General features: G+C 39.4%; 2 protein-coding genes across 3 annotated transcripts in view; one reads left to right on the top strand and one right to left on the bottom strand.

Annotated features, from left to right (window-relative positions):
• METTL9 (methyltransferase 9, His-X-His N1(pi)-histidine) overlaps nt 1-24,241 on the top strand; it is a 32,690-nt gene extending 8,449 nt beyond the window's left edge. The window contains exons 2-5 of the mRNA XM_063430362.1: nt 2,241-2,431; nt 2,717-2,926; nt 6,680-6,864; nt 23,490-24,241. Coding sequence (XP_063286432.1) covers nt 2,241-2,431; nt 2,717-2,926; nt 6,680-6,864; nt 23,490-23,692 — 789 coding nt within the window. The 3' untranslated portion in view covers nt 23,693-24,241. The remainder of the gene's footprint in view (nt 1-2,240; nt 2,432-2,716; nt 2,927-6,679; nt 6,865-23,489) is intronic.
• IGSF6 (immunoglobulin superfamily member 6) lies at nt 10,069-20,053 on the bottom strand. 2 transcript variants are annotated; one of them, XM_063428874.1, is made up of 6 exons: nt 19,922-20,053; nt 16,583-16,909; nt 14,333-14,424; nt 11,727-11,786; nt 11,557-11,637; nt 10,069-10,336 (listed from the first exon to the last, which is right to left on the bottom strand). In XM_063428874.1, exons 1-6 carry the CDS (start codon nt 19,959-19,961, stop codon nt 10,277-10,279), a joined length of 660 nt encoding a protein of 219 aa, XP_063284944.1. In that variant the 5' UTR covers nt 19,962-20,053; the 3' UTR covers nt 10,069-10,276. The 2 variants fall into 2 exon arrangements, with proteins under 2 accessions (XP_063284944.1, XP_063284943.1); XM_063428873.1 differs by lacking the exon at nt 19,922-20,053 and adding an exon at nt 19,246-19,324.
• Nucleotides 24,242-24,504: the final 263 nt, after the last annotated feature.

Genomic DNA, 24,504 nt, shown 5'->3' with positions numbered 1-24,504 from the left:
AATGCGCCCTGACAAGGGTTTCCGTGGATGGAATATACATCACAAGGAGCAGCGAGACACACCCCGGCGGGATCCGGGGGCGCACCTGCACCGGCACAACCACCCCGACAGACAGATGAACAGCAGTAGGAACGACCTGATACGAATAACTCCCCCACACACAACTGACCCATACGCCCCCCCACCCTACAACTCCAAGGACTATAAAAGACCCAGGGAGACGCACCCCCCGACGGCACCCACACCAACCCACAACACTACATTGGGAGAAAACAGGCCGCAGGCCGACTCAAAGGAAGAAGGTAACTGGTGTAGGGAGGCCAAGAAAAACAGGGGGGGGGGGGGGGAAACACCAAGGCAAAGAGCAAACAGACACACGTGAAGTTGATTTACAGAGTATAGCAAAGACACCGGGAGACAGGTACCGTCTACACACCTGACACGCGGCTCCACGGCCAACGAGAGACGATTACTGCCCAAGAGACCCCGAAATAGACAACTCCCAGACAGGCCTAGGACAGCCAGAACCGACAAGGTTGACGGACACACCGCACAATACGCATTTACATGCTGGACTTATGACACAACAAACCGCAAACGACCAAGATGTGGTCGCCCTGACAATTAGAGATAACTACAATACACCTTTCTGGAAAAAATTGACACACTGCAACACATACGTAGCACAAACCAAATAGCCCACCGAGACAACATAAACTATACACTAACCCAACCTACCCCATGCCTACAAATGAAAACACCAAGGTCACCATTGAACCACGAATACGCAAACTGCTGACCCTGACTAAACTCAGCCGTAGCAAAAAAGAGCCTGAACACTACCGACATTACACCGGTAAGGCAGGCCGATATCAAAATTCAACGACACACAGTTCTAAAGCCTAACAAAAATTAACCTAACTGTCCTCACGGTAGTACAATCATAAATAAGGACCGTTAACAAAAAAGAAAAGAAAAAAAAAGGGTCACCAGGAGGCTCTGACTGTAACTCAGTGGGATTTCACAAGAGATAAGAGACCACGACTCCAACCAAGCATAGCACAGTTTAATCACACACCTAGAACAGTTGTTCATTTTGTTTGAGCCCTCACTATGTGTACCTTGATGTAATATCTAATGGTTTGACTGTGAATAGTATTGTCGCAATTACAGACTTCGCTAATATTGTACTAAATCGATAATATGTATACCATAAAATGAAAAATAAAGAATGTCAAAAAAAATAAAAATGTGAGGACTGATGGAGCTGCTTTAATTAACAAATTACAAATGATTTAAAACAGATTAAATAAAGGATTTCTGTAGAAATTAATCACAATTCCAACTTTGTGTATATGCAGAAGAAAATAAGCCTAATTAGCCTGCTGACAATTTTGTGACAACTTGCACTGAGGCACAGATTATGTCTTCCTCACAAAATCACGGAAGTGTAACTGCCACATCTTCCAACTATTCACTATGACAACCGTCATTTCCTGTCTGATGCACCATTAAAGGGACACTATAGTCACCAGAACTACTACAAGTTACTGAATTTGTTCTGGTGAGTAGAATCATTCCCTTCAGGCTTTTTGCAGTAAACACTGCTTGTTTCAGAGAAAATGCAGTGTTTACATTACAGCCTAGTGATCCCTCCACTGGCCACTCCTCAGATGGCTGCTAGAGGTGCTTCCTGGGGCAGTGCTGCACAGTGTGACTGACATTCAGTGTCTCCACCCTCTGCATGGAGACACTGAACTTTCCTCAGAGATACATTAATTCAATGGATCTCTATGAAGAGATGCTGATTGGCCAAGGCTGTGGCCTTGAATTGTGCCGAGATGCTTCCTTGACAATTTTAGCCAATACTATGGGAAAGCTTTGTGATTGGCTCACAGAATAACTTCTGGTTATATCAGGCAAGCAGGCAGATTAGGGGCGGAGGCCCTGCAGACTTGAATGCAAGTAATATTTTACTATATTTTTAGGGGGACTGGGAGGGGGGCTAGATGGTGGTTTTAACACTATAGGGTCAGGAATACATGTTTGTGTTTCTGACCCTATAGTGTTCCTTTAACCACCACTGTTAAAATTTACCACTTTAATTTTTATTTAATAAAAAAACAAATTTGTGTGAAATTCTTTTTTAAACCACCTGGATTGCACTCTTTCAAAAGTAATTCAATCAAGTTATTTCTCATATGAACTGTAGATGCTGACTCCTGTATTTTCTTTTCTAGTGGTATTTATGTGACACAGAAAAGTTAAGTGAAGATTTACGGCCTATGTTTGTCCAAAGTTACCTCGATCACGGAACGCAAACATTTTTAAACAGGAGTATTGAGAAATCTGGCTGGCTGTCGATACAGCTTTACCACTCCTTCATGTCTTCAGTCTTTAGCATGTTTATGTCCAGGACGTCCATCAATGGGTAAGTTTCTTGGTAGTTATCTTCAGATTCTCTGCTTGCCAATGATGCAAGAATTTAGCACACTTGTGGGATTCACACATATGTGCCTTCATTCTTGTAGTCTGACATTATGAAGACAAATGTTTAATGGCTTCCATATTTTTTTCGCATAAATTAGTTGCTGTTGTTAAATATATTTTTGGAGATCTGCTCCAAGAAGTAAGAAAATGGCATAACCATGTATGCATGTGTCCGTGACGGAGCTCAAACTACTCCATGATTCACATTTCTTTCCCTTTCCATTAGGCTACTTGGACGAGGCTCCATGTTTGTATTCTCCCCAGAACAATTCCAGAGACTTCTTAAAATCGGACCAGATTGGAAGTCACACCGACTGCTGGATCTTGGTGCAGGAGATGGGGAGGTCACAAGAGTAATGAGTCCCCACTTTGAAGAGATCTACGTTACAGAAATGTCCCAGACAATGATATGGCAACTCCAGAAAAAGAAATACAGGTAAACAAAGACCCGGATAGTGTATTTTATTCAAGTGCAGCTGAAAGGTTGAGTATTATAGCAACATTTAACACAATATCTGCACTGATTACACCAATATCCTCGTGGTGTTTTAGCCTGTTGTGTACATACCACATTAACATTCACCAAACAGGATTACATAGAAGACCGATAGAGGAAGCCCAGAAACGAGAAAGTCAGTTCAAAATTGTGGCCTGTATGTAGGGATTGACCGATATTATCGGCCGATATTCTGTATTTTCAGAAATATCGGTATCGGCCAATAAAGATACTGATAATGCAGACCAGGGCCGCCATCAGGGTCCTGGGGGGCACAGCACACTATTACTTACCTTCCCAGCAGCTGCATTCAGCTCCCTTGTCTAACTCTCCGGAGTCCTGCGGCCGTCAGAGGATTGCCACGGGTTACCATGGCAATGCTCCGCGTGGCATTCAGGCCACGAGAGTTAGACGGAGCAGCTGGGAAGGTAAGTAAGAGTGTGCTGGGCCCCCTCTGCACAGTCCATGCCACTGGACCACCAGGGAATGCCATATCCCCTCTCCCTGGCCGGGTAAGAAGCGGGGAGGAGGGAATAAAACATTATTTAAAAAAATGAAATATTTACAAAAAATTAAAATGCCCCCCACCCCCATATTTTACACACTTAACATACCTACACAAACACTCACTGCACAAACACACGCACACGGCACAAACACACACTACACAAATACACACTCTGCATTCACTATATATATATATATATATATATATACACACACACACACTATACACATGCTGCATTCGCTATATACACATTACACAAACACACACACTGCATCCACTATCCACTATACACAAACACACACACTCTGCATTAATTCTATACACACTACACAAACACACAGCATTCACTATATACACATTACACAATCACTGCATCCACTATACACACACACTACACAAACACACTACATTCACTATACACACACTACACAAACACACACTGTATTCATTATATACACACTACACAAACACACACTGCATTCACTATACACACACTACAAAAACACACTCTACATCCACTACAGAAACACACAAACCCTGCATTCACTAATCAAATACTCTCACTGCATTCACTACACACATATATTCTTAAAAACATAAAGAATTCTGACTGGCATGAATATTTTGTGCATTTACCTTAATTAAAAAAAGTTTTGCAAAAAATAAATAATAAACATGTTCAGTTAACAGTAGATTTGCGTAGAAATAGTTTATTTTTTCAAAATGGTAAATGTACAGAATATCGCCCTGAAAGTTCACAGATTATCGGTATCGACTCTAAAAAAAATCAATATCGGTCGATCCCTACCTGTATGTACGTGCATGTTATACGCATATGAAAGATGGTGGATTCTTATATTCCGTACACTCCAGGTGACGAGCATCCATGTCAAATTAGCTTACAGCAGTAACAAAAAATGTACACTACCCAGGTATGTTTCTGTTCAAGCCATGTTTGTGTTAATGTGTGGCACACAGATTTTTGTTCTTTAGAATTTAGGCATGTCAAAAGCTGCCTTTCACCTGTAACTATATTACTTAAATTTCAGAGGTACTGGGGGATTGCTCACTAACCTCCACTTTTGTTAAGCTTGAATAAAAATCTGCAGGATTTGCCAGGCCTCCGCAAAGTCAATACAAATTTGGCACAGAAGGGGGGCGGAGCCTGGCCTCTGAGCTACACGGACGTGTGCTGCATGAGCTCCTGTGGCCAGCACACTAAACTCGACGAATACTCAAGCCAATTGCTTACCGGGCTGCAAGGCTACATCAAACCTTGTTCCTGACATGTCGGCGGTTCCAGGGATACCTCTTGCAGGACTCTCCTCCACTGGCATATACACCTCGAGGCTTTGCGGCCTACCAGTAATTGGACTGAGGGGAGACGGCCGCTCTCCTACGGCCTCAACTGGCGGAAACAAGCGACTACTGCTATCCCCCCCCCCCCCTATGGACCGGTGGGGGTTATCCCGGTCCTCTCTGGCAAGCTGGACGCAACCGGGGCCTGCCACATGCAACCAGCAACCACAAGACACATGGGCACCCAAAATGGCGGACAAGGGCAACTCACCTCAACGTACTCCACGGAGGGGACGCTCCAACGCCTGGACGAACTGTTCGCCAGATTCTGGGCCAAGCTAGCAAAGCGGGCGACAGATACCAGCGCGCAGCGAGTGCCGCAAAGAGGAGCCCAGCAGGGTGCCGACCAAAGAATGAAAGGCCCACAAGGTGGCGCAAAACGCACCCGGCAAGCCAACAAACCCAAGCCCCACTCGCACAGACCAGGGGCCTTAGGAGTATCCAACCCGCAGCGCACACAGCACAGACGGAGAATAGCCCGCCGTAGGCGGCGACCAAGCACCAGGACCCTCAATCGCCCACACGGCGTACAGGACCCAGACTCCCCAAGCACCATGGCTCAGGGCTCAACGAAAATGGTCCCCAAGCAGGCCCGAGACCAAACAGGCGAGGGATGCAGCCCCCAAAGCTCAGCAACCTGGGAGATGCTATCAGCCCTCAGTGAGCATATACGACTGACCTTGCCTAAACAGGTACCACCACTACCACTGACGGGGATCGGCTGATCCTGCGGCTGGACTTGAAATTAGACCTCTGGGTTACCTGCTATGGACACTACGTGCTAGAACAAATACATAGAAGACTCATTTTCTACAAGCTTACAACTGCTTACACCACCTTGCCCACCTTAGCCTTAATGCCTCTATGCCAGTCAGGCTATTCTAGCATGCCATTGATGTTTTTGCCTGTATATTGTACCGAATAGTATGTCCTTCTGTGAAACTGTTCTGCCTGTTTTGCCTCTTTTTAGCTAGCAAGCTCACGTTGGGCACATTAAGAAAACGCCAACTTAAAATCTGCCTTAAATTTATGAATAGCACCCAGCGGCTACTAAGCTACAGAAATAGATATAGTTTAACATGTTAATAGATTTACTTATTTTAGACACTGTTATCGCTAGTCTTCTCGATATGTTTAACATGTGCTTACTGTCATCTCATTATCTGACATACCGTGTTTCTGCTTGTTTATTACTCTTGAAAAAAAAATATGTGCATTTTTTTTTCTTAATTGCCACAGTACTATGTCTCTTGAAATGCCTGTAACTATTATCGTGGCATATTAAACCTGTCTGTCAAGCTTTTGCACAACAAAAATAAAGAATGTAAAAAAAAAAAAAAAAAATTTGGCACAGAAGCCCGTGCATAAGATTTGCAAATGTATCAGATTTGAAAAGACCCGGAAAGTTTAGCCCCCATATGGACAGTACTGGTTTCAATTGTTAATGAGAGGAAGCTGAAGCAAATTTTAGAAAGCAGGCAGTAAATAAAATATCCTGAAACAAAAGGAGACTTAAAAAAATAAAAATCTTAATGCTTTCCTATGGACGTTCTGCACGCTGGATGCGATTTTCGCATCCAGCACCGCAGAAGTGCTTCTAGCGGCTGTCAGGAAGACAGCCACTAGAGGCTGGATTAACCTTGCTATGTAAACATAGCCGTTTCTCTGAAACTGCTATGTTTACATCTGAAGGGTTAAAACCTGAGGGGCCATGGCACCCAGACCACTTCATTGTGTGGACTATAGTGTCCCTTTAATGGATTGATGTTAACTTGCTGTGATGTTGTAATGTAGATTAATTATAAACAATGTTTCTTTTTTTCTAGAGTACTTAATATCGATGAATGGCAAAATACAGGGTTCCAGTATGATGTCATTAGCTGCTTAAACCTCCTTGATCGCTGCCATCAACCTGTTACCTTGCTGAAGGAGATGAGGAGGGTCCTGGAGCCAACTAGGGGTCGAGTTATCCTTGCGCTGGTCCTGCCGTTCCACCCTTATGTAGAAAATGGTGAGTGGCCCATAGAAACTATATATAGTGTCTTTCTATTTCCTTTTTATTCCTAGTGTTCTAATCATGGGTTTTCATATTTAAAGTGACATGCATCACTTAGATAAGTCTCATTTAAAAGCTTTAGCATTCTGCATGCTAAAAAAAAAAAAAAAAAAAAGAAGAAACGTATGTTTTTTTAAAAATATATTTTAACCAGCCAGTGACCTATCCCTAGGAATGCTGGAACAGTGCACTGGGCATTCCTGACAGATTTATACATGTACAGCTGGAAAATCTGCCCTTCCACATCCTGACAGGGAGAAGAGAGAGAATCTGATCCGTTTGATCAGTGTGATAATGCAAAGAAGGCTCTCTGCTGATGTGATGCCATGTTGCTGTCATTAGCGGACAGGTCTAAAACTAAGATGAGTGGGTAAGGAAGGGGAGGGTAGGCTAAAAAAACTCCTCTAGCTGGGAAGCATGCCCAATATTGCAATCTGACCAAGTTTAAAGTATTTTCTAAATGTTAAATGGACACTATATTACCAAAACAACTCTACCTTAATTAAGCAGTTATTTGTGTATAGATCAAACCTCTGAAGTTTCACTGTTCAATTCTGTGCCATTTAGAAGTTCATCACTTCTGTTTTTGTTTATGTAGCTCTAGCCCACCTCTCCTGCATGTTACTCATACACAGTCTGCATTAAAACAAAATGGTTTCCTTTAAATATTGTCATCATACACAGGAGGGGTCCTGCAGGGTCTATCCAGCTAATTCTAAATTAAACAAAATGTTGAGAGGTGTGATTAGAGATGCATAAACAAAGTCTTTTAACTGTTAAATGGCAGAGGATTTAGCAGAGAGACTGCATGGGCATGATCTAAACACAAAAAACGTCTTCATTAAGGTAAATTTGTTTTGGTGACTGTAGCGTCCCTTTATTACATCCATTTCCTAGTTTTTCTTACTTTATTTTGGTTTGTATATTTGTTGAGACGTGATTGATTGCTTATTTAAAAAAAGTAATTGTCAAGTCATGCATGTGCCTTTTTAAAGGACCACTAAATGAAGTGGTCTGAGTGCAGTTGCCCTGTCTATTTAGCCCGTCAATCTAAAACATTTCTGTTTAGAGATACTGCAATGTGATGATTGCAGGGTTTAAACACACCTTAGTGGCTGCTTTTTAGAGCAACCAGAGGCGATTGTGAGGCATTGACAGAGCTTGACTCTGTCATGTGACGTTTGACATCCACGAGGGCGTTGAACGTCATCAAACGCAGCTCAGAAGCATTTGATTGGATGCACATTTGGCATTCTCCGCACATGTGCAATTCATCATTAATACTTCTCTATGAGAAACAGTGGATTGGGCAATTATTGTAAAAGCGATGCCTTCAGGATGATGTCCTGAGAGGAGCAGCACCAAATGACTTTCGGGACAGGAGTAAGGGGGGAAAAAATAAGCTTTTTTTACAGATCAAAAGAGGGGTGCCGAATCTAAAGAGGACCAAGGACATTATAAAGTTAGGAGTACATGTTTGTATTCCTAACCCTATAGTGTTCCTTTACACATGGCCTGCACAACTAAGTAAATTGACAAATTGACAAACTGTACATCTTGGCAATTGCTTTAAAAAAATAGATCCCGAAATAACCATAAGCAAATTTAATTGCACATAAATGAGTCAAGGTTTCTCCACAGAGCAGGATATTCATCAGTCCAACAAGTCTTTATGTATTAGATCTAAAATGTTTGACTTAATATAGTTGCCATAGATCTATGTTTTCTAGATATACACCAGGTGCCGCTACGGAGGCTCTATATTTAAAAGCTGTTTTAATCACGAAGCAAAATATGTAGGGTGTTCTCCAGAGGAAGTCTGAAAAGAGGTCTAAAGTCTTGAAGGCTTGTTATCCAGCACTGTTAGGGTGTGCTGTCACAGTAGAACGTATCACAAGCTACGTAGGGTCATTTGTGAAGATCAATTCTTGTGCAAAAATGTGGAGCAAGGGAAGCAATCAGAAGAAACGTTCCATTGGTTGGCATAGTGATTGCTCCACCGTTACAACTTTGCACCCAGAATTCTTGTACATACGTAACCCCCACTGGAACATGTGTGGAAGCCATATAATTAAATGGGTCTGTATATGATCATTTGTTGTATGTACATATTGACGGATTTTGCTGTCAAGAAAAATTCCAAATAGTTCTGATCACATTTACTGTATTCACACAGTTAGTGCGCTTCCTAATTTTGAGTTTTATCCTCTGCATGTTCCTCTGGGTTAAAGGAAGTGGATTTAACCATTAGCTTGTCAGCTGCTTTAACTCTGGTTTTTTTTCCACAGCAATGTATTTTATGCATTTTTAAATTGTTCATATCCCCACTGGGGCCAGCACACCAGTATCCACCAATATTGTCTTCATGGAATTGAACATTTTAGTTGCTGTTCTATTTTCTTGCCTTTTGTAAACTAATAAAGGGGAACTGCCATTCCTCTGTAATTTTCACTATTAAATAAATTTAAAAAATGATAATCCGTTTCGACAGGGGAAAACCAGGGTAAAACCAGGGTAAACATGACAACGAGGAGACAGGAACATTGTTTAATTTCTCTATGTTGACTGCCAGGTGTAAAGGACAAAGCCTATAACAATGGCTGACAGGGAGCTAAGATGGAGACACCCAGTTCCAGAATAAAGATGTATGAATCTTATAAACTCACCTGACGTTTTACACCTCACTAATAAATATTTATCGAATATAATACTAAGAAACAAAATGTGAAAAAACTGGGAAGTGACGTTTAAAGTCTTTAAGCAATGATGTTGAGGCTGTTCTCCACCACTCAAGCCAGAAACCGCATACCACAGCAAATTGTTTGTTGTACAATGACGAAGAGCTCACGCAACCATACCATGCTGTTTTACATATCGCAACTTTGTTATATTCCCTCTTTACTTCATTTTTTAAATTCTGTTTCTGTAACAAACCGTTCCATCAGTGTGTTTTTTTTGTATATATTACAGAGATATTTTTTTTTCTTCAGATAAGTTGGTATTATCCCATTCATAATGACAAAATATTTACGTACAACATCATTTTAAAATAAAACGATGAAAATATTCTAGAAAGGTATCCTTACATGAGTTTACGGTGTCTTGTAGGTTATTAGTAGGTGGAGTTGTTACATCCGGTATAACTTTGGCATTCTACAACTTGCAAAGTCTACTACGCATGTTGGCAAAAAGAAAAAAGTAAAAAAATATATATATTTTTTTCTACATGTTTCTTTTCTTCGTGCTTGATTTTAAATGAACATTCTTCAGTTACCATCTACGTCCTAGTGAATGTCAATCCAAAACAGATATATAGATGTTTCTTTCGATTAATGTGTTCTGCAGTCTGAAGTGTAATCTTGAAGTTCTAGGTGTGACGTACCTCCTGTGTATTTTGATATATGGTGTCATCTTCTTCTACGTCATTCTGTGCAAAAAATATAGAAAAATCAAATACAGACTTAAAATAAGTTTGAATTGTTTCTTTTGTCTCAAATTATTAAAAGTAGGTAAGTGTTCACTGAACATCATAGTATCTAAAAATGAGTATTACTGACTGGATATATAGATAGTGTTGAGTTTATACAGGTGCCAGTAGCTACAATCTGTGTGTGTGTATATAAAGCATTGTCATGTGTTGGGAAAATATGGGCAACACAAATGGTTTTCTATACCAATAGACCATTTCACTGGATTTTTTAGTCAGTGTTATGGTCAAGGCCAAGAGTTTTGCATATTGTGACGTTCTGGTTCCCACGTAGACTGCTGTCCGTCATCAGGGGCAGTATAGGGGATTATAAATTTGTTATGTCACTCTTCTACTTATCTGGGAACCCCAGTGGTTTCCAAAGGAACATCAACACTAGTTTAAATAACCTTAATAAAATACTGTAGAACAGGGGTGTCCCAAAGGTAGATCCCCAGATGTTTTAAAACCTAAGCTTCAATGATGCTTTGTCATTCTAAAGCATTCTAAAGGCATGCAAGGCATCATGGGAGTTGAAGTTTTTACAACATCTGGGAATCTACTTTTGGGGCACCCCCGCTGTAGATGAATGACCAAAAACTGAAGTATAAATAACCACAGCAGATAGTAAAATAATTCCAAATGAGCAAACTTGAAACATATATGGTTTCATCCCTTGGTTTACCTGACCCGTCATAGTTGTTTTGAAGTGATACTGTCGGGATGATTTAAATGTTTTGTTTACTTTTTTTCGTGTTTAGTTTTCGTGTCTATTTGAGATGTTAACAGATGAAATGTAGTATCCTGATAATACTTGTATTATTGGACGTACAGAATTTTTGGAATTAAAAGCTTTCATGAGATCCTCCCTTTCTCAAGTCTTAATGTTTTTAACTTGAGGGTCCCTTGAAAGCTTCTCATTCCAAAATCCTGTTGGTCCAAGATACTAATTTCATCTGGTACTTTATATCTGCATCACTGGACTAATACGACTACAATCTATACTCCATGTTTTCCTTAGACTCAAGGAAGGGACTGTTTGAGTTTGCGTTCTGTTAATCCCCATTGATCTGACCTTTATCCCAACCACAAGTGTGTTGATAGATTCATGAATAGGTGGAAGGATAGATCTGGATACACAGATATCCATTAAATTGTTTTGGGATGCTTATATGACTTACTTGGTGGTCTCTTTTTCGAGGATATCTTTTGTGATATTCCTGTGCTATTGTTTGAAAAATCCTTTGACTCTTCAAGTTTTTCTGTAAGATATTAGATACATTTTTTTTATTAAAATGTCATGTCTCCCACTTTTGCATTTGTTAAGAAGATGAACTCCGTGATGACTTACATCGGTTTCCTTCCTGTTACTGCCCTTGCTTGTGATCCAGTTACTCCGTTTCAATTTTGACTAGAAAATAGCATTAAACAAGGAAGTATTATTTAAATCAAAGTTCAGCTTCTTAAGTGGCATTTAACTTGTAGATTATGTCATCTGGAAGTTATTTTAGGAGAGTAAGTAGCAGCTACATAAAAGCACATGTTCTAGGCAGTGAGTATTGACTAGTTGGGTGTCTGTTCTATATCAGGGTTGGCAAAAATGCAGAACTAGAACTCACATGATGATTTGCCGGCCGTGAGAACGGGGCTTTGACTTGAGTCCCACTCACACTTAAAGAAACACTATAAAATTAGGAATACAAACATGTATTCCTGACCCTAAAGATCTAAAAATACAATTCAGGTGTCAGAACCCCCCTACCACCCCCCCCCCCCTCCACTTGCCCTCCTTAAAAAGGAAACAAACAAGGGTTTGCCAACTCTGGCTCCGCCCCCCCCCCCCCTCCATGGCTGAGATCGTCAGAATTAACTTCCTTTTTCTGACTATCTCAGCCGAGCAGGGGTGCCGGGGCAGAGCCAAACACCACTCTGGCCACTAAGCATCTCCACTGAAAGATGCATTAAATCAATGCACCACTTTAAATAATGTGCAGTGTCTCCATGCAGAGCATCTGCTTGACTGTCACTGGACGTGTCCCTAGGCAGCAATGTAAACACTGTCTTTTTCCGAAAAGGCAGTGTTTACCTGAAAATGCCTGCAGGGACAGGCTATACTCACCACAAGAACTACATTAAGCTGTAGTTGGTCTGGTGACTATAGTGTCCCTTTAACCCCTTAAGGACCAAACTTCTGGAATAAAAGGAAATCATGACATGTCACACGTCATGTGTCCTTAAGGGGTTAAGGACATAGCAATGATTTAATTTTTGTTCACATTAAAATTAAAGGATCACTATAGGGTCAGGAACACAAACATGTATCCCTGACCATATAGTGTTAAAATCACCATCTAGCCCCCCTGGACCCCTCATGCCTCCATAAATATAGCAAAATCTTACTGTATTCAAGCCTGAAGCTGTAACTCTGCATGATGTTTGCCTCAGTAAAAACAAGCAGTCTGCTGACTTCATCAGAAGTGGTAGTCTGCTCCAATCACAATTCTTCCATATTGGATTGGCTGAGACTGACAAAGAGGCAGATCAGATTCAAACACAGCCCTGGCCAATCAGCATCTCTTCATGAAATGAGTGAAATGAATCTCTATGAGGAAAGTTCAGTGTCTGCATGCAGACGGAGGAGACACTAAATGTTTGGATGCATTTTAGGCAGCCATGACCCAGGAAGGATCTCTAACAGCCATCTAAGGAGTGGCCAGTGAAGTTATCACTAGGCTGTAATGTAAACACTGCATTTTCTCTGAAAAGACAGTGTTTACAGCAGAAAGCCTGAAGGTAATGATTCTACTCACCAGAACAAATTCAATAAGCTTTAGTTGTTCTGTTGACTTTAGTGTCCCTTTAACAAAACAAAATGTCAACTCTTTATTAAAAACATCAAACATGTTCATTTCAGGGCTGGATTTGCCTGTCCAAAGCGTAAACCCGTACCTAGAGGTGTATGTCGTTCAATGTACCATTTGTGCTTAGTCCTAAAGGGACACAATAGGGTCAGGAACACAAACATGTATTCCTGACCCTATAATGTTTAACCTACCATGTAAGGTGGTTTTCCCCCCCTTAGCCCCTTTAGAAATGGTGATAACTCGCTTTATTTCCAAAGCCGCGCGGGTCTGCCGACTCTGTAATACCCTAGGAAGCACCTCCAGTGGCCATCTGAGGAGTGGCCACTTGCAGGTGTCCCTAGGGGGCAATGTAAACACTGCCTTTTCTCTGCAAAGATAGTGTTTGCATGAAAATATCTGAAGGTAATGATTCTACTCACCAGAACAACTAAATTAAGCTGTAGTTGTTCTGGTGACTATAGTGTCCCTTTAATAGATCCTGGTAGAATGCGTGTGTGTGTGTAACAGTAAATTGAAGGGGAAAAAAAAATCTTAGTAGACAACGTGGATATACTCAGAAATGTACTCATGATTTTACTCAAACTAATAGTAAAACAGACTGCAGAAAGAAATATATAAATACTGATATACATATTTTGAGATTGTTTATACTATTTTATATATGTATCCCTGCAATATCCTGTTGATATATGTATACATATATTTATGCCAGGCCTAGATTTTCCCTTATAATGCACAAATAGATTAGTTGCAGCAGCTAAAATAACCATTAAGAAACATTTTAAACACCATAATCACTACTGCACTATAGTGTGTATGGTGCCAGGGGTTGGGTGCACCCCCCACTTTTCCAAAGGTAAAAAAAAAAAAATCTAAAATGGGTTGACTCATTATAACGGGTTGGGGTGCCAGGCACTCCTAGCAAGCTGTAGTGTTTGTTAAATGCTGGGATTTTCCCTTATTTCGTGCCAGGCTCGCTTTAAATATGTAGTTTTACTGTGCCTGTGTTTCTAATAGTCTTTTATTATGCGTTACCTCCCATCACTTACACTGCCATTAACAATGATATAAATACGGGATGTGCGTTACTTACCCTGTAAGTGTATAAAAACACAGCAATGCTGTATATAAGCAGCACACAACAGAGAAAGATCAGCACAATACAATCTGTACTAACACGGTGCTCTGGAATATAAAAAGAAAGATTGAACATGACTGTTTGTCATAACTATTTCTGTTTGGTATGTTATGTGCACTTGTGTGCACTTTATAAATATTTCATAATCTATTCATAATTGTAGCTTGATTATAAAATGGAATGGCTACCAACGTTGAAAGGGACAACCAGGCAGTGATAGGATTGTAATGCATCTGATTTTGGCATCATTAAAGGAACACTCGATTTGATTTTTTTTTTTTCATCAACATAGTAGAAATACCCAAATGAAAACATGCATTCACTAATTTCTACATTTAAAAAAAATAGAAATACAAGAGCTGCAAATCTCTTGTCTGCAGCCATTTAAAGTCCTCCCATTCTTTTTTTCTGTGCTGGTGTTGCAAGCACAACATCCCCAGTGCTTCTCAATGCGCTCTAATATATATGACTGGGTAAGCCAGTTGAGCACGGTCACAGAACGAGGAAAGAACCCTTTCTACCCTAAATATATTATTGCAAATTTCTGTAGGAAATAGGCACGTTTATAAATTTTATTTTCCTTTAACACACACCAGGCTCACTTTAAATATGTAGCGTTAGTGTGCATGTGTTTATAATAGTATTCTATAAGCTGGCTCTAGACACACAAAGCACTTCAGCAAACTCAAATGCTTTGTGTGTGGAGTGTACCTTTTAATATGCAGTATTTTTTGAATGCTTAGATATTTACAGTTTTTGTACAGTAAGACAAACTACAAACAGGCAGAGATATCCTTACTATACGTCTTCCTGGTTGTCGTCTCATTCCTGTACAGGCTTCATTGTAGTTCGGATCACTTAGTGCTGTCAGTGGCTAAGCTATGTGCATACGTGTGATAAGGAAGTCTTTTATGGAGCGAGGGGGCGTGTCTAAATAGGCAGGGTTATGGTTTAACAGTCTGCAAAACATTTTTTTTTTGTAAAAACTTTAAAGATTTGAGCATGCAAAGAAATACAGCAAATTAATCAGATCAAAACCTATCAACTGCGTCAATGTTGTATTGGTGCCTGTAGTGTCCCTCTAAAAATGACATGTCTATATTTTTGTAAGAATACAAACACACAATATGAACATATATAACATGATTCTGTAGTGCTAGATAAAGAAAGTATAATGCTGCACATAAATTAATCTCTAAGTTCTTTTTAACATATGTGCTGGATTTTTGTCCCCAACTCTCCAGACAGGGGTCTAAGATAGTGTGGGTTGATACGAGTCTAGGGCTTAACCATTAAGTACCTAAAACAACAGGAAAAGGCTAAAAAGCCAATGGAAAGTAATTAATAAAGTTTATATTCTGTATGGGCTGTAATCTGACGTGACTTCATCATTTGACTGGAGAATTCTTGGTCATATATTGTGGACATAGGATTTGGGAACTGCAAAATTTAGGCCAAATATTTTTTAAAAAAAATTATATTTTACCAACCAGATATATTGACCTAAAACTTACATAATTCCCCTGTTCATTCTTTATCTACTTAGTCAACACACATCTTTCAAAGCTCTTTTTTTTAGCTGTGTTTTGCTGTTCAATTTTGTGTTGAAAACACATTTTTGGACATCTTTTGTGATTTATTCTTTTATTTTATTTTTTTTGATTGAGACACTAAGCTCCAAAATAGCTTTAGCTGAATGAAGCAGTTTTGGTGTATAGATTCCCTGACACTGTAAGCCTGCCCCCTCTGCTGGAGGTGTCATTATAGGCAATGACAGGCTGTGATTTGAAAAAAATAAATAAAAAATGACTGCACTTATAACGTTACTGGACACTCTAAGCACCAAAACAACTTTACCTACATGAAGCCCTCTGAGAGGTGCAACATGAAAGCCATTCTCCAAAGCCTAATTGCACCCTGCAAGATAAAGTGTCCAAACACAATAACATTCGAGACTATGGAGCTATGCTTCTTGTATCCCTTACAATAAATGGACCAATTTTGCCTCTGTCCCTTTTTAATTACTGTAATGGTGTTGCTCTGCCAGTATAGCTATGATGACAATAGGCATCCTAAAAAAATACCCTAATACACCAACACTAGTGACATGGACTTCTCTCATAAGCAATAATGTCTAATTGGTTACCACCTGTTTCAGCTACCATTTCCTGTCCTGAATATTCTTTTTGCAATGCCGTGACTGACCTTTTACCATCAGTGTAGTTCCAGAACCGGTCGCTACGGCATTAGTGAAGACGATTCCACATACGTATACCGCACTGTCGTTCAGTTGCAGGTCTTTGATCTCCAACGTGGCAGTTTTGGCAGACTTTGTAGCAATGAACTTGGAGTCCTGTCCTAGTTTACTCAGTTCTTGGTGCCCAGAAACCAAATAGCGAAACCAGTAGGTGTTAAAATCTTCTCCGCAGCCTGTTGTTGTGATTTGGCAGAATAAACGGACACTGCCCTGTGACACAACTGCTACACAACTTTTATCTTGAACCACCGACACGTTGCAGCCTTGTATAAGTCCTGTAAAATACACAAAACACCAATACACTTATTATTCTCGCGACAAAGGCTATTAATGTACTTAATGAGACTCTGTCTTTGCATTTGAACCACTTTTTTTTTTTTGGTTTCCTGCCAACTATGTTCTAGAACAGGCATAGGCAACCTTCGGAACCCCTGATGTTTTGGACTATACCTCCCATGATGCTTTGCCAGCATTATGGGCGTAAGATCATTATGGGGGGTGTAGTCCACAACATCTGGAGTGCTGAAGACTGCCTACCACCCTTCTAGAAGATTACATATGAAATTGCTGTGTTGCTCAAATGTTAGCACACATGTTTGAAGTTTCTTTACCAATGTTCCTATAGATCTCTGTTCAACACCTTCTGAGATCTGATGATTCTGGTAGATTGCACTTGCTTCAACAACTTGTACTCCCAATTAATAAAGGGAAGAGAAACATGATGGGGAGAAAAATGGAGAATAGAAGGGAAAGATAAATAAGTAGCAGAAAAAAGTCAAGAAATGGAAAGAATGGATGCAACAAAGAGAGAGACAATTTAATAGACCTTGGGCCAAGTCTTTCCCCCGGGGTTTCGTAGGTGTCTTTGGACAGCGAGATCCCACGGAACCCAGGCCTGTGTGAAATAAGGCAGAGTGGTGTCATCTGTACAACAGGAGCAGGAAAACCTGCTGTGCAAACAAGTAACCGAGTCCCAACAGCCAATTTGAGGGCGCAGTACTCATTGAACTTCAAATCACAGATGTTTTTATGTGCACTTGCTGTCCTGAATTTTCCCTTCAAGGGCTGTCCTCCATGAGCACTTCTGCTTTTAGAGGTGGTCCTCGAGCAAGGAATCTGTCTGTGCAACGTTTCTGCTTGGACAGAGCACTACAGAGATATCTGAAAATGTGTGCCATGGGCTAGGCGCAGTTCCAGACACACGTCTCAAATGGATCTTCCCATGAAGCCTATATGTCCCCTTTTTTTTTTTTTTGAGCCCTCCCCGTCTCTACATTTCTTATCCTACTGTGGATTTATTTTATTGTTTTAGTCAGACAGTTAGACAGGCCCCTCAATAACTAACCCCTTAAAGATGGAGGCATTTGTACAAGTTCTAAATGAAAACAAACCCTAGAGTTTGAGCAATATGTCTGTTCAGCCATAATTTATCGATTTTCACAGTAAGGGCACCTACACTTATTATATACAATTTTGTTCAGGAGCACTGGGATTCCTTCTCACATCAAATATTCATATATGAAGCATAATTTAATATGAACAAAATATGAAATAAATTAAGAAATATTATTTTTCACGTTCTGCATTGCATTTTCACTGTGAATGTCAAAATACTGTTCGCTTTTACTGCAACAATTCACACACATTTGTGTTCAGCGATGTCTCACAAGTTCTACAGTACAGTAATGAAATATATCGTTTTGTTCTAAGTGTTTATGTATAATGTTTGCCCTAGGCATTGGCTGTGTCTATATGCCAAGTTATACATTTTTAATTCAGTCCTGGAAGAGTCCTTGTTTGTTTTTTCTTTCAATCTTTGCTTTTAATTTTGAGTTATGAATGCCACAACATCACAGTGGATTTTAGACTTCCTTCAAATAATATTAATGTCCAGACTTCAATTTGACAAAACTATATGGGTGAGCACATGGTTTCAATTTTTCTTTTTCGTATATATATTTTACTAGAATCCGGACTCCTATCTTATTAACAAATATGGTTTGACAGTGTCCCAGCATAGTAATCTTGTGTACAAGTAAGAATAGAAGTACACCTGATGCGTTTCACGCCCCAACAGCACAAACACGTTGCATTTCTATGGCATTAATAAAAATTCACAAAACTGAATACATAATCAAGTTACTGATTACTGCACATTTACTGCGGTGTTAATTTTGACTAAAATGCCGTTTTAGTTTTAGTTGTATTTTAGTCATCTGAATTGTTTTAGTCTGGTTGTAGTCAACTAAATCTTTAAATCTTTAAATATAATCAACTAAATTTTAGTTGACAAAATTAACTGATTTACTGTCAGTGCTCCCACCCCTTCTGTTTTTCTATACCAAACAAAATAGTTAAAATATTAACTTTTCCCAACAAATAATCCTGCTAAGATTTTTTTAAACAAATCCCTCTAGTTACAAGTATTTAAAATCATCCATTTTTAAGAGTAAGCCTATATTAATGTCGATCACATTGAACATACATGATCACAGGCTGTTACAAATGTGTTCCCCAAAGCAAGTATCCTTTTCACAATTTGTAATGATACTCCATTAGCTAGAAACAGTGTCCCTAAGCTTCATCACGTGTATAGATTGTTCGTACTCACTGCAATGGGTGTGAATCAAGGTGATCGCAAGAAAAAGCAAGCCCCTTAAGCCCATGGTCACTGTGTCTTCTGTTGCGAGAAAGGGGAAATAGGATTTGGATTAAGAAAATAAATTGAGAGACCGCGTATCTCCTCACAGCATTGGGACACTTCCTGATTTAGCACTGTATGGCCAACTCATTTCTAGAAATTCAACTTCTCTGTTATTTTGCTGTGACAGTAGATGAAACTTTAGGCACAAGTGGTTTTTAGTTCTTGAGGAATAAGACTAGATTGAAACAGACAGACGAAAAAAAGTAAATCAATTCTTCGATATGTATATACCCTTTATTGTATATTAAAAGAAATATATATCCTACAGCAAGAAAAATGTTGAATTTTCGGTATAATTACAAAAAAGAGTATCTGCACCTCTTTAAAATCTCCACAAACCGTATTTGCAGACATTCCCTCTCATATGCATTAGTAGTTCATGCACACGTCATTTCAAGATTTGATTATTGCAACTCACTCCTTGTTGGCCTTGCCTATTCCTGTATTTCCTCACACCAATCTTAAATGAATGCCTCACCCGCCATCCCTCCCACACCTCAACCCTCTGCGAGTCTCTAGACTGGCTTCTTGTATCTTTCAGGATCCAAATCAAACTACTGATATTAACCTATCAAAACTCTACCTCCATTACATTTCCTCTCTAATTCACAGATATACACCATCTCATTCCCTTTGCTCGCCAATGACCTTCTCTTGTCCCCTGTTTAATCCACCTCTGATCATTGTCTATAGGACTTCCAAAGGGCTGCACCTATTCTATGGAATGTTCTACCTTGTCTTATTAGACGTTCTCCTAGACCTCCAGTTCTAAAAATGTTCCTCTCTAGGGCAACTTACCATCTACCAACATCTCATCCTGGCAGTCCTCCCAATCCCCACACATAACCAATGCTTTCACTCTACACTGCCTCCACTACATTCCCACAAAGTACGAAACACAGCCGTCATATCTATGCTCTCCTCCCACCCCCGATATGTTTTTCATCATCTTGCGTTTCTCTTTCCCTTCCTCTTTGATCGTGAGCCTGTTAGAGCAGAGCCTTCTTCACCTTTTGTCTCAGACAATATTACTTTGTATGTCAATACTTGTTTTATATCCCAATTTGATTTTACAGTGCTGCTGAATATGTTGGCACTATATAAATACTACAACTAGTAATAATAGTATAGAAGAATACTATGACCATTCTATCTCCAAATAAAATATACATACCGCCCAGGTTTGGTGGTTGACTGTCTGACGTGTTGAGAAATGTGGCTTAATATGAGCGCTGTTAATCAGGTTCACATTTTACCTACCCAATTGTGCAGCTGCATTAAGTTGTCTATCCGTGATCAAGCATTGGATGTGTTCTGTGATTGTCACATATATGCAAAGGACACAAGTGTCACACATACATTGTCACCCTGTCTGTACTTGGACAAATGTATTCACTTCAATTTTTTTTTTCTTCCTTAAAGTCAGGCAATTTACTTAGTTTTTTGTTTTAGTAATTTCTTAGACATTGATTTTTTTACTTTTTTTTTTTACTTTTTTCTTTCTTTCAAAGGGGGAAGTGTTGTAACTGCTCCACACAGCAATATAGCTGCCAAACTGTCCTTCAACAAACAAATTGCAACACTCATTGCTTTGAGAGAGTGCAGTTTTTGGCAATGGGCTTTGTTTTCCCCAAACGGTTTCACTTCGTCCACTATACAAATCTTATTAGATAAGCATTTATAATTAGACATCATGTTGAAGATGAGCTATATATGTCTGTGTGTGTGTATATGTATACAAAATATAATATACATATACATACAATATACAGGGCTCAGAATTTCCACTCACCACTAACTGTTGATGACGAGTATAAAATTTACCCCTGGTTAGTATGCCTTGGCTTGCAGTGGCGAGTAACTTTTAAAGGAACACTATAGTCACCTAAATTACTTTAGCTAAATAAAGCAGTTTTAGTGTATAGATCCTGCAATTTCACTGCTCAATTCACTGTCATTTAAGAGTTAAATCACTTTGTTTCTGTTTATGCAGCCATAGCCACACCTCCCCTGGCTATGATTGACAGAGCCTGCATTAAAAAAAAAACTGGTTTCACTTTCAAACAGATGTAATTTACCTTAAATAATTGTATCTCAATCTCTAAATTGAACTTTAATCACGCACAGGAGGCTCTTGCAGGGTCTAGCAAGCTTTTAACATAGCAGGGGATAAGAAAATCTTAATTAAACAGAACTTGCAATAAAGAAAGCCTAAATAGGGCTCTCTTTACAGGAAGTGTTTATGGAAGGCTGTGCAAGTCACATGCAGGGAGGTGTGACTAGGGTTCATAAACAAAGGGATTTAACTCCTAAATGGCAGAGGATTGAGCAGTGAGGCTGCGGGGGCATGTTCTATACACCAAAACTGCTTCATTAAGCTAAAGTTCTTCAGGTGATTATAGTGTCCCTTTAAGTCCTTGCTAGTAGCTTAGCGTGTGTGTGTGTATGTATATGTGTGTGTATATATATATATATATATATATATATATCACAACTGTATATTTTGAACGTACAGATAGATGTGTAAGTGTGTAAATATTTATAGTGATGTACTAGAAACATAGAACTGAAAACAAATACAATAAAACTCACATACAATTAAAATCTCAAAATTATACAAATTTGAGATTTGTGATTTTTGCTATACACCCACTATTCTATCTGCCCACCCCTACTGTGTGTTCCTCCCTCTGCACTACAGTATGGAGAAATGCAAAAAAGAGGGATGTCACATGCAGATTTAGCTGTTGACTATTGGAATTTTGTTGCGTAGTTTAAAGGAACACTATAGCGTCAGGAACAAAAACATGTATTCCTGACCCTATAGTGTGAAAACCACCATCTAGCCACCCTGGACCATCCTTGCCCCCCATATATATAACAAAATCTTACTTTTATTGCAGTCTGCTGCTGCTGCTGTGCTGGCTCTGCCCCTTGGCTGACATCATCAGAAGTGTTGAACAAAACCCAATCACAATGCTTTCCCATTGAATTTGGCTAAGACTGTCAAAGAGGGCAATCGGGGCAGAGCCAGCACAAGTCAAACACAGCCCTGGCCAATCAGCATCTCCTCATAGAGATTAATTGAATCAGTGCATCTCTATGAGGAACGTTCAGTGTCTGCATGCAGAGGGAGGAGACACTGAATGGCAGTGCTGCACATTAGACAGGACTGCTTAAGGAAGCACCTCTAGTAGCCATCTGAGGAGTGGCCAGTGAAGTTATCACTAGGCTGTAATGTAAACACTGCATTTTCTCAGAAAATACAGTGTTTACTGCAAAAGGCCTGAAGGGAATGATTCTACTCACCATAACGAATACAATAAGCTGTAGTTGACCCATAAAGCACTTTCGCTTGCTGAAAAGCTGTATTTGTGAAGAGTGTGTCCTCTTTTTATCATTTTGGAAAAAGTGCAGGTTTTAATAGAAATCGACACTTGTAAATTACCCTGGTTACACCCCCCTGGCTTTTCAAGCAGACTACTGGTCTGGTTACTCCCTGGTTTGTTAGCACTGAACTCAAGAGGCAGCAATTGCAAAGACTTCTCATTGAGTTGCATTAGGAAGTCTGTGATTGGACAGCCACTGAAAGTTTGGGCGGGGTTAGAAGAGGAGGGCTTGCAAAGGCAGCAGATAAGAGATCTGCAGCTTTTACAAGCTGTTTTTAGATATAACTCCAGTGATAAAAATGCATATTTAAATGCATGCAAGGTTTTCTTTGAGGTATATCTACTGAACAGTGATTTAAATTTATTTGGTATTTGAGCAGTGGAGTGCCCCTTTAAGGATCCATACAATTGTATAGATAAGCATACTAAATGTGACCTATCAAGCTCATCCTAAATCTGCCAATGTCATTATGGACTTTATTCACTTAACACCGAACTGTAGTGAATTAAAATCCAAATTGCAAAATTAAGGCTAAAATATCTAAGCTGTTACTAAAGCTGCTTTGGATACCTTTTCCAAATCAGTTTTTTTTTTTTTTTGTCCTAAATTTGGATATGATTTAATTTCAACCCCAGCGTTTAATATATATTCCTCGTTTTCCGTGTATAGTATTGTAATATTCTGCAGTATTGTCAAATCACTTCCTACACATACAGTAGCACAATGAAATAACTAGATTTTGTGTCGATCTGCTTCCGCAGGTGGTAAGTGGGAAAAGCCATCCGAAGCCATGGAAGTGAACGGAACAGTTTGGGAAGAACAAGTTAACAGCCTCGCTGAAGTCTTCCAAAACACAGGCTTTGTTGTGGAGGCAGTCACCAGACTCCCCTATTTATGTGAAGGAGACATGTACAATGACTACTATGTATTGGATGATGCGGTGTTTGTTCTTCGACCGGTGTAGACATCTCCTGCCCTGTTACAAGAAATGAAATGAGCATCAAACGATCCTATTGGATCTCTGGAACACAATACATGGTGGATGTAGGCAAATTAAAAATTCTTCAAGGCCAAAATCTTGTTGTATTACCCGAAGAACCTTGTTTATAGACACATATATATATATATATATATATATATATATATATATATATATGTGAATGTGTGTGTTTGTATATGTACAGAACCTTCAACGGAATACTTTTTATAACCAATTCAACAATGCTACCTTACCAGCAAAAGTGGACCTGTTTTTTAAGTGACTTAACTTCCGTTTGCTGCCAAACAGTTATAATTGATGTACAGCATTTCGTGCAAGTACTTAATATGTTTTTCCTTTGTTGTTTTTACTCTTTTTTTTTTTTTTTTTTTTTTTTTTTTGACTATTGTAACCTGTAACGGAATGACTGTGAACTGTAAAGAATTTTTCATGCGAGACTATGGGTTGATTTGCCATTCTAAAGCACATGTTTTTTTAGCCATTTAACCATGCCAATAAAATCTTTCAAGATCATTAATTTCTTTTTTTTTTTTTGTTGCACTTAATCTAATTGTAAATATTGGGCCTGGGGGATTTATCTGCTTTAGATCATATTGCAGCTCTACTCTGTAAATGCAACTTAGTAATCACATGCTTAATTGGACTTAAAGGGACACTGTAGGCACTGAGACCACTTCAGCCCATTAAAGTGGTCTGGGTGACAACTCCCATCACCCTTAACCCTGAGCAAGTAATTATTGGTGTTTTTATAAGCTGCAATAATTACCTGCTAGGGT

Source organism: Pelobates fuscus, chromosome 8, assembly GCF_036172605.1.
Source record: "Pelobates fuscus isolate aPelFus1 chromosome 8, aPelFus1.pri, whole genome shotgun sequence".
Classification (NCBI taxonomy): Eukaryota; Metazoa; Chordata; class Amphibia; order Anura; family Pelobatidae; genus Pelobates; species Pelobates fuscus.
Note: the sequence above shows the minus strand (reverse complement) of the source record. Positions and strands in the feature narration are given on the sequence as shown.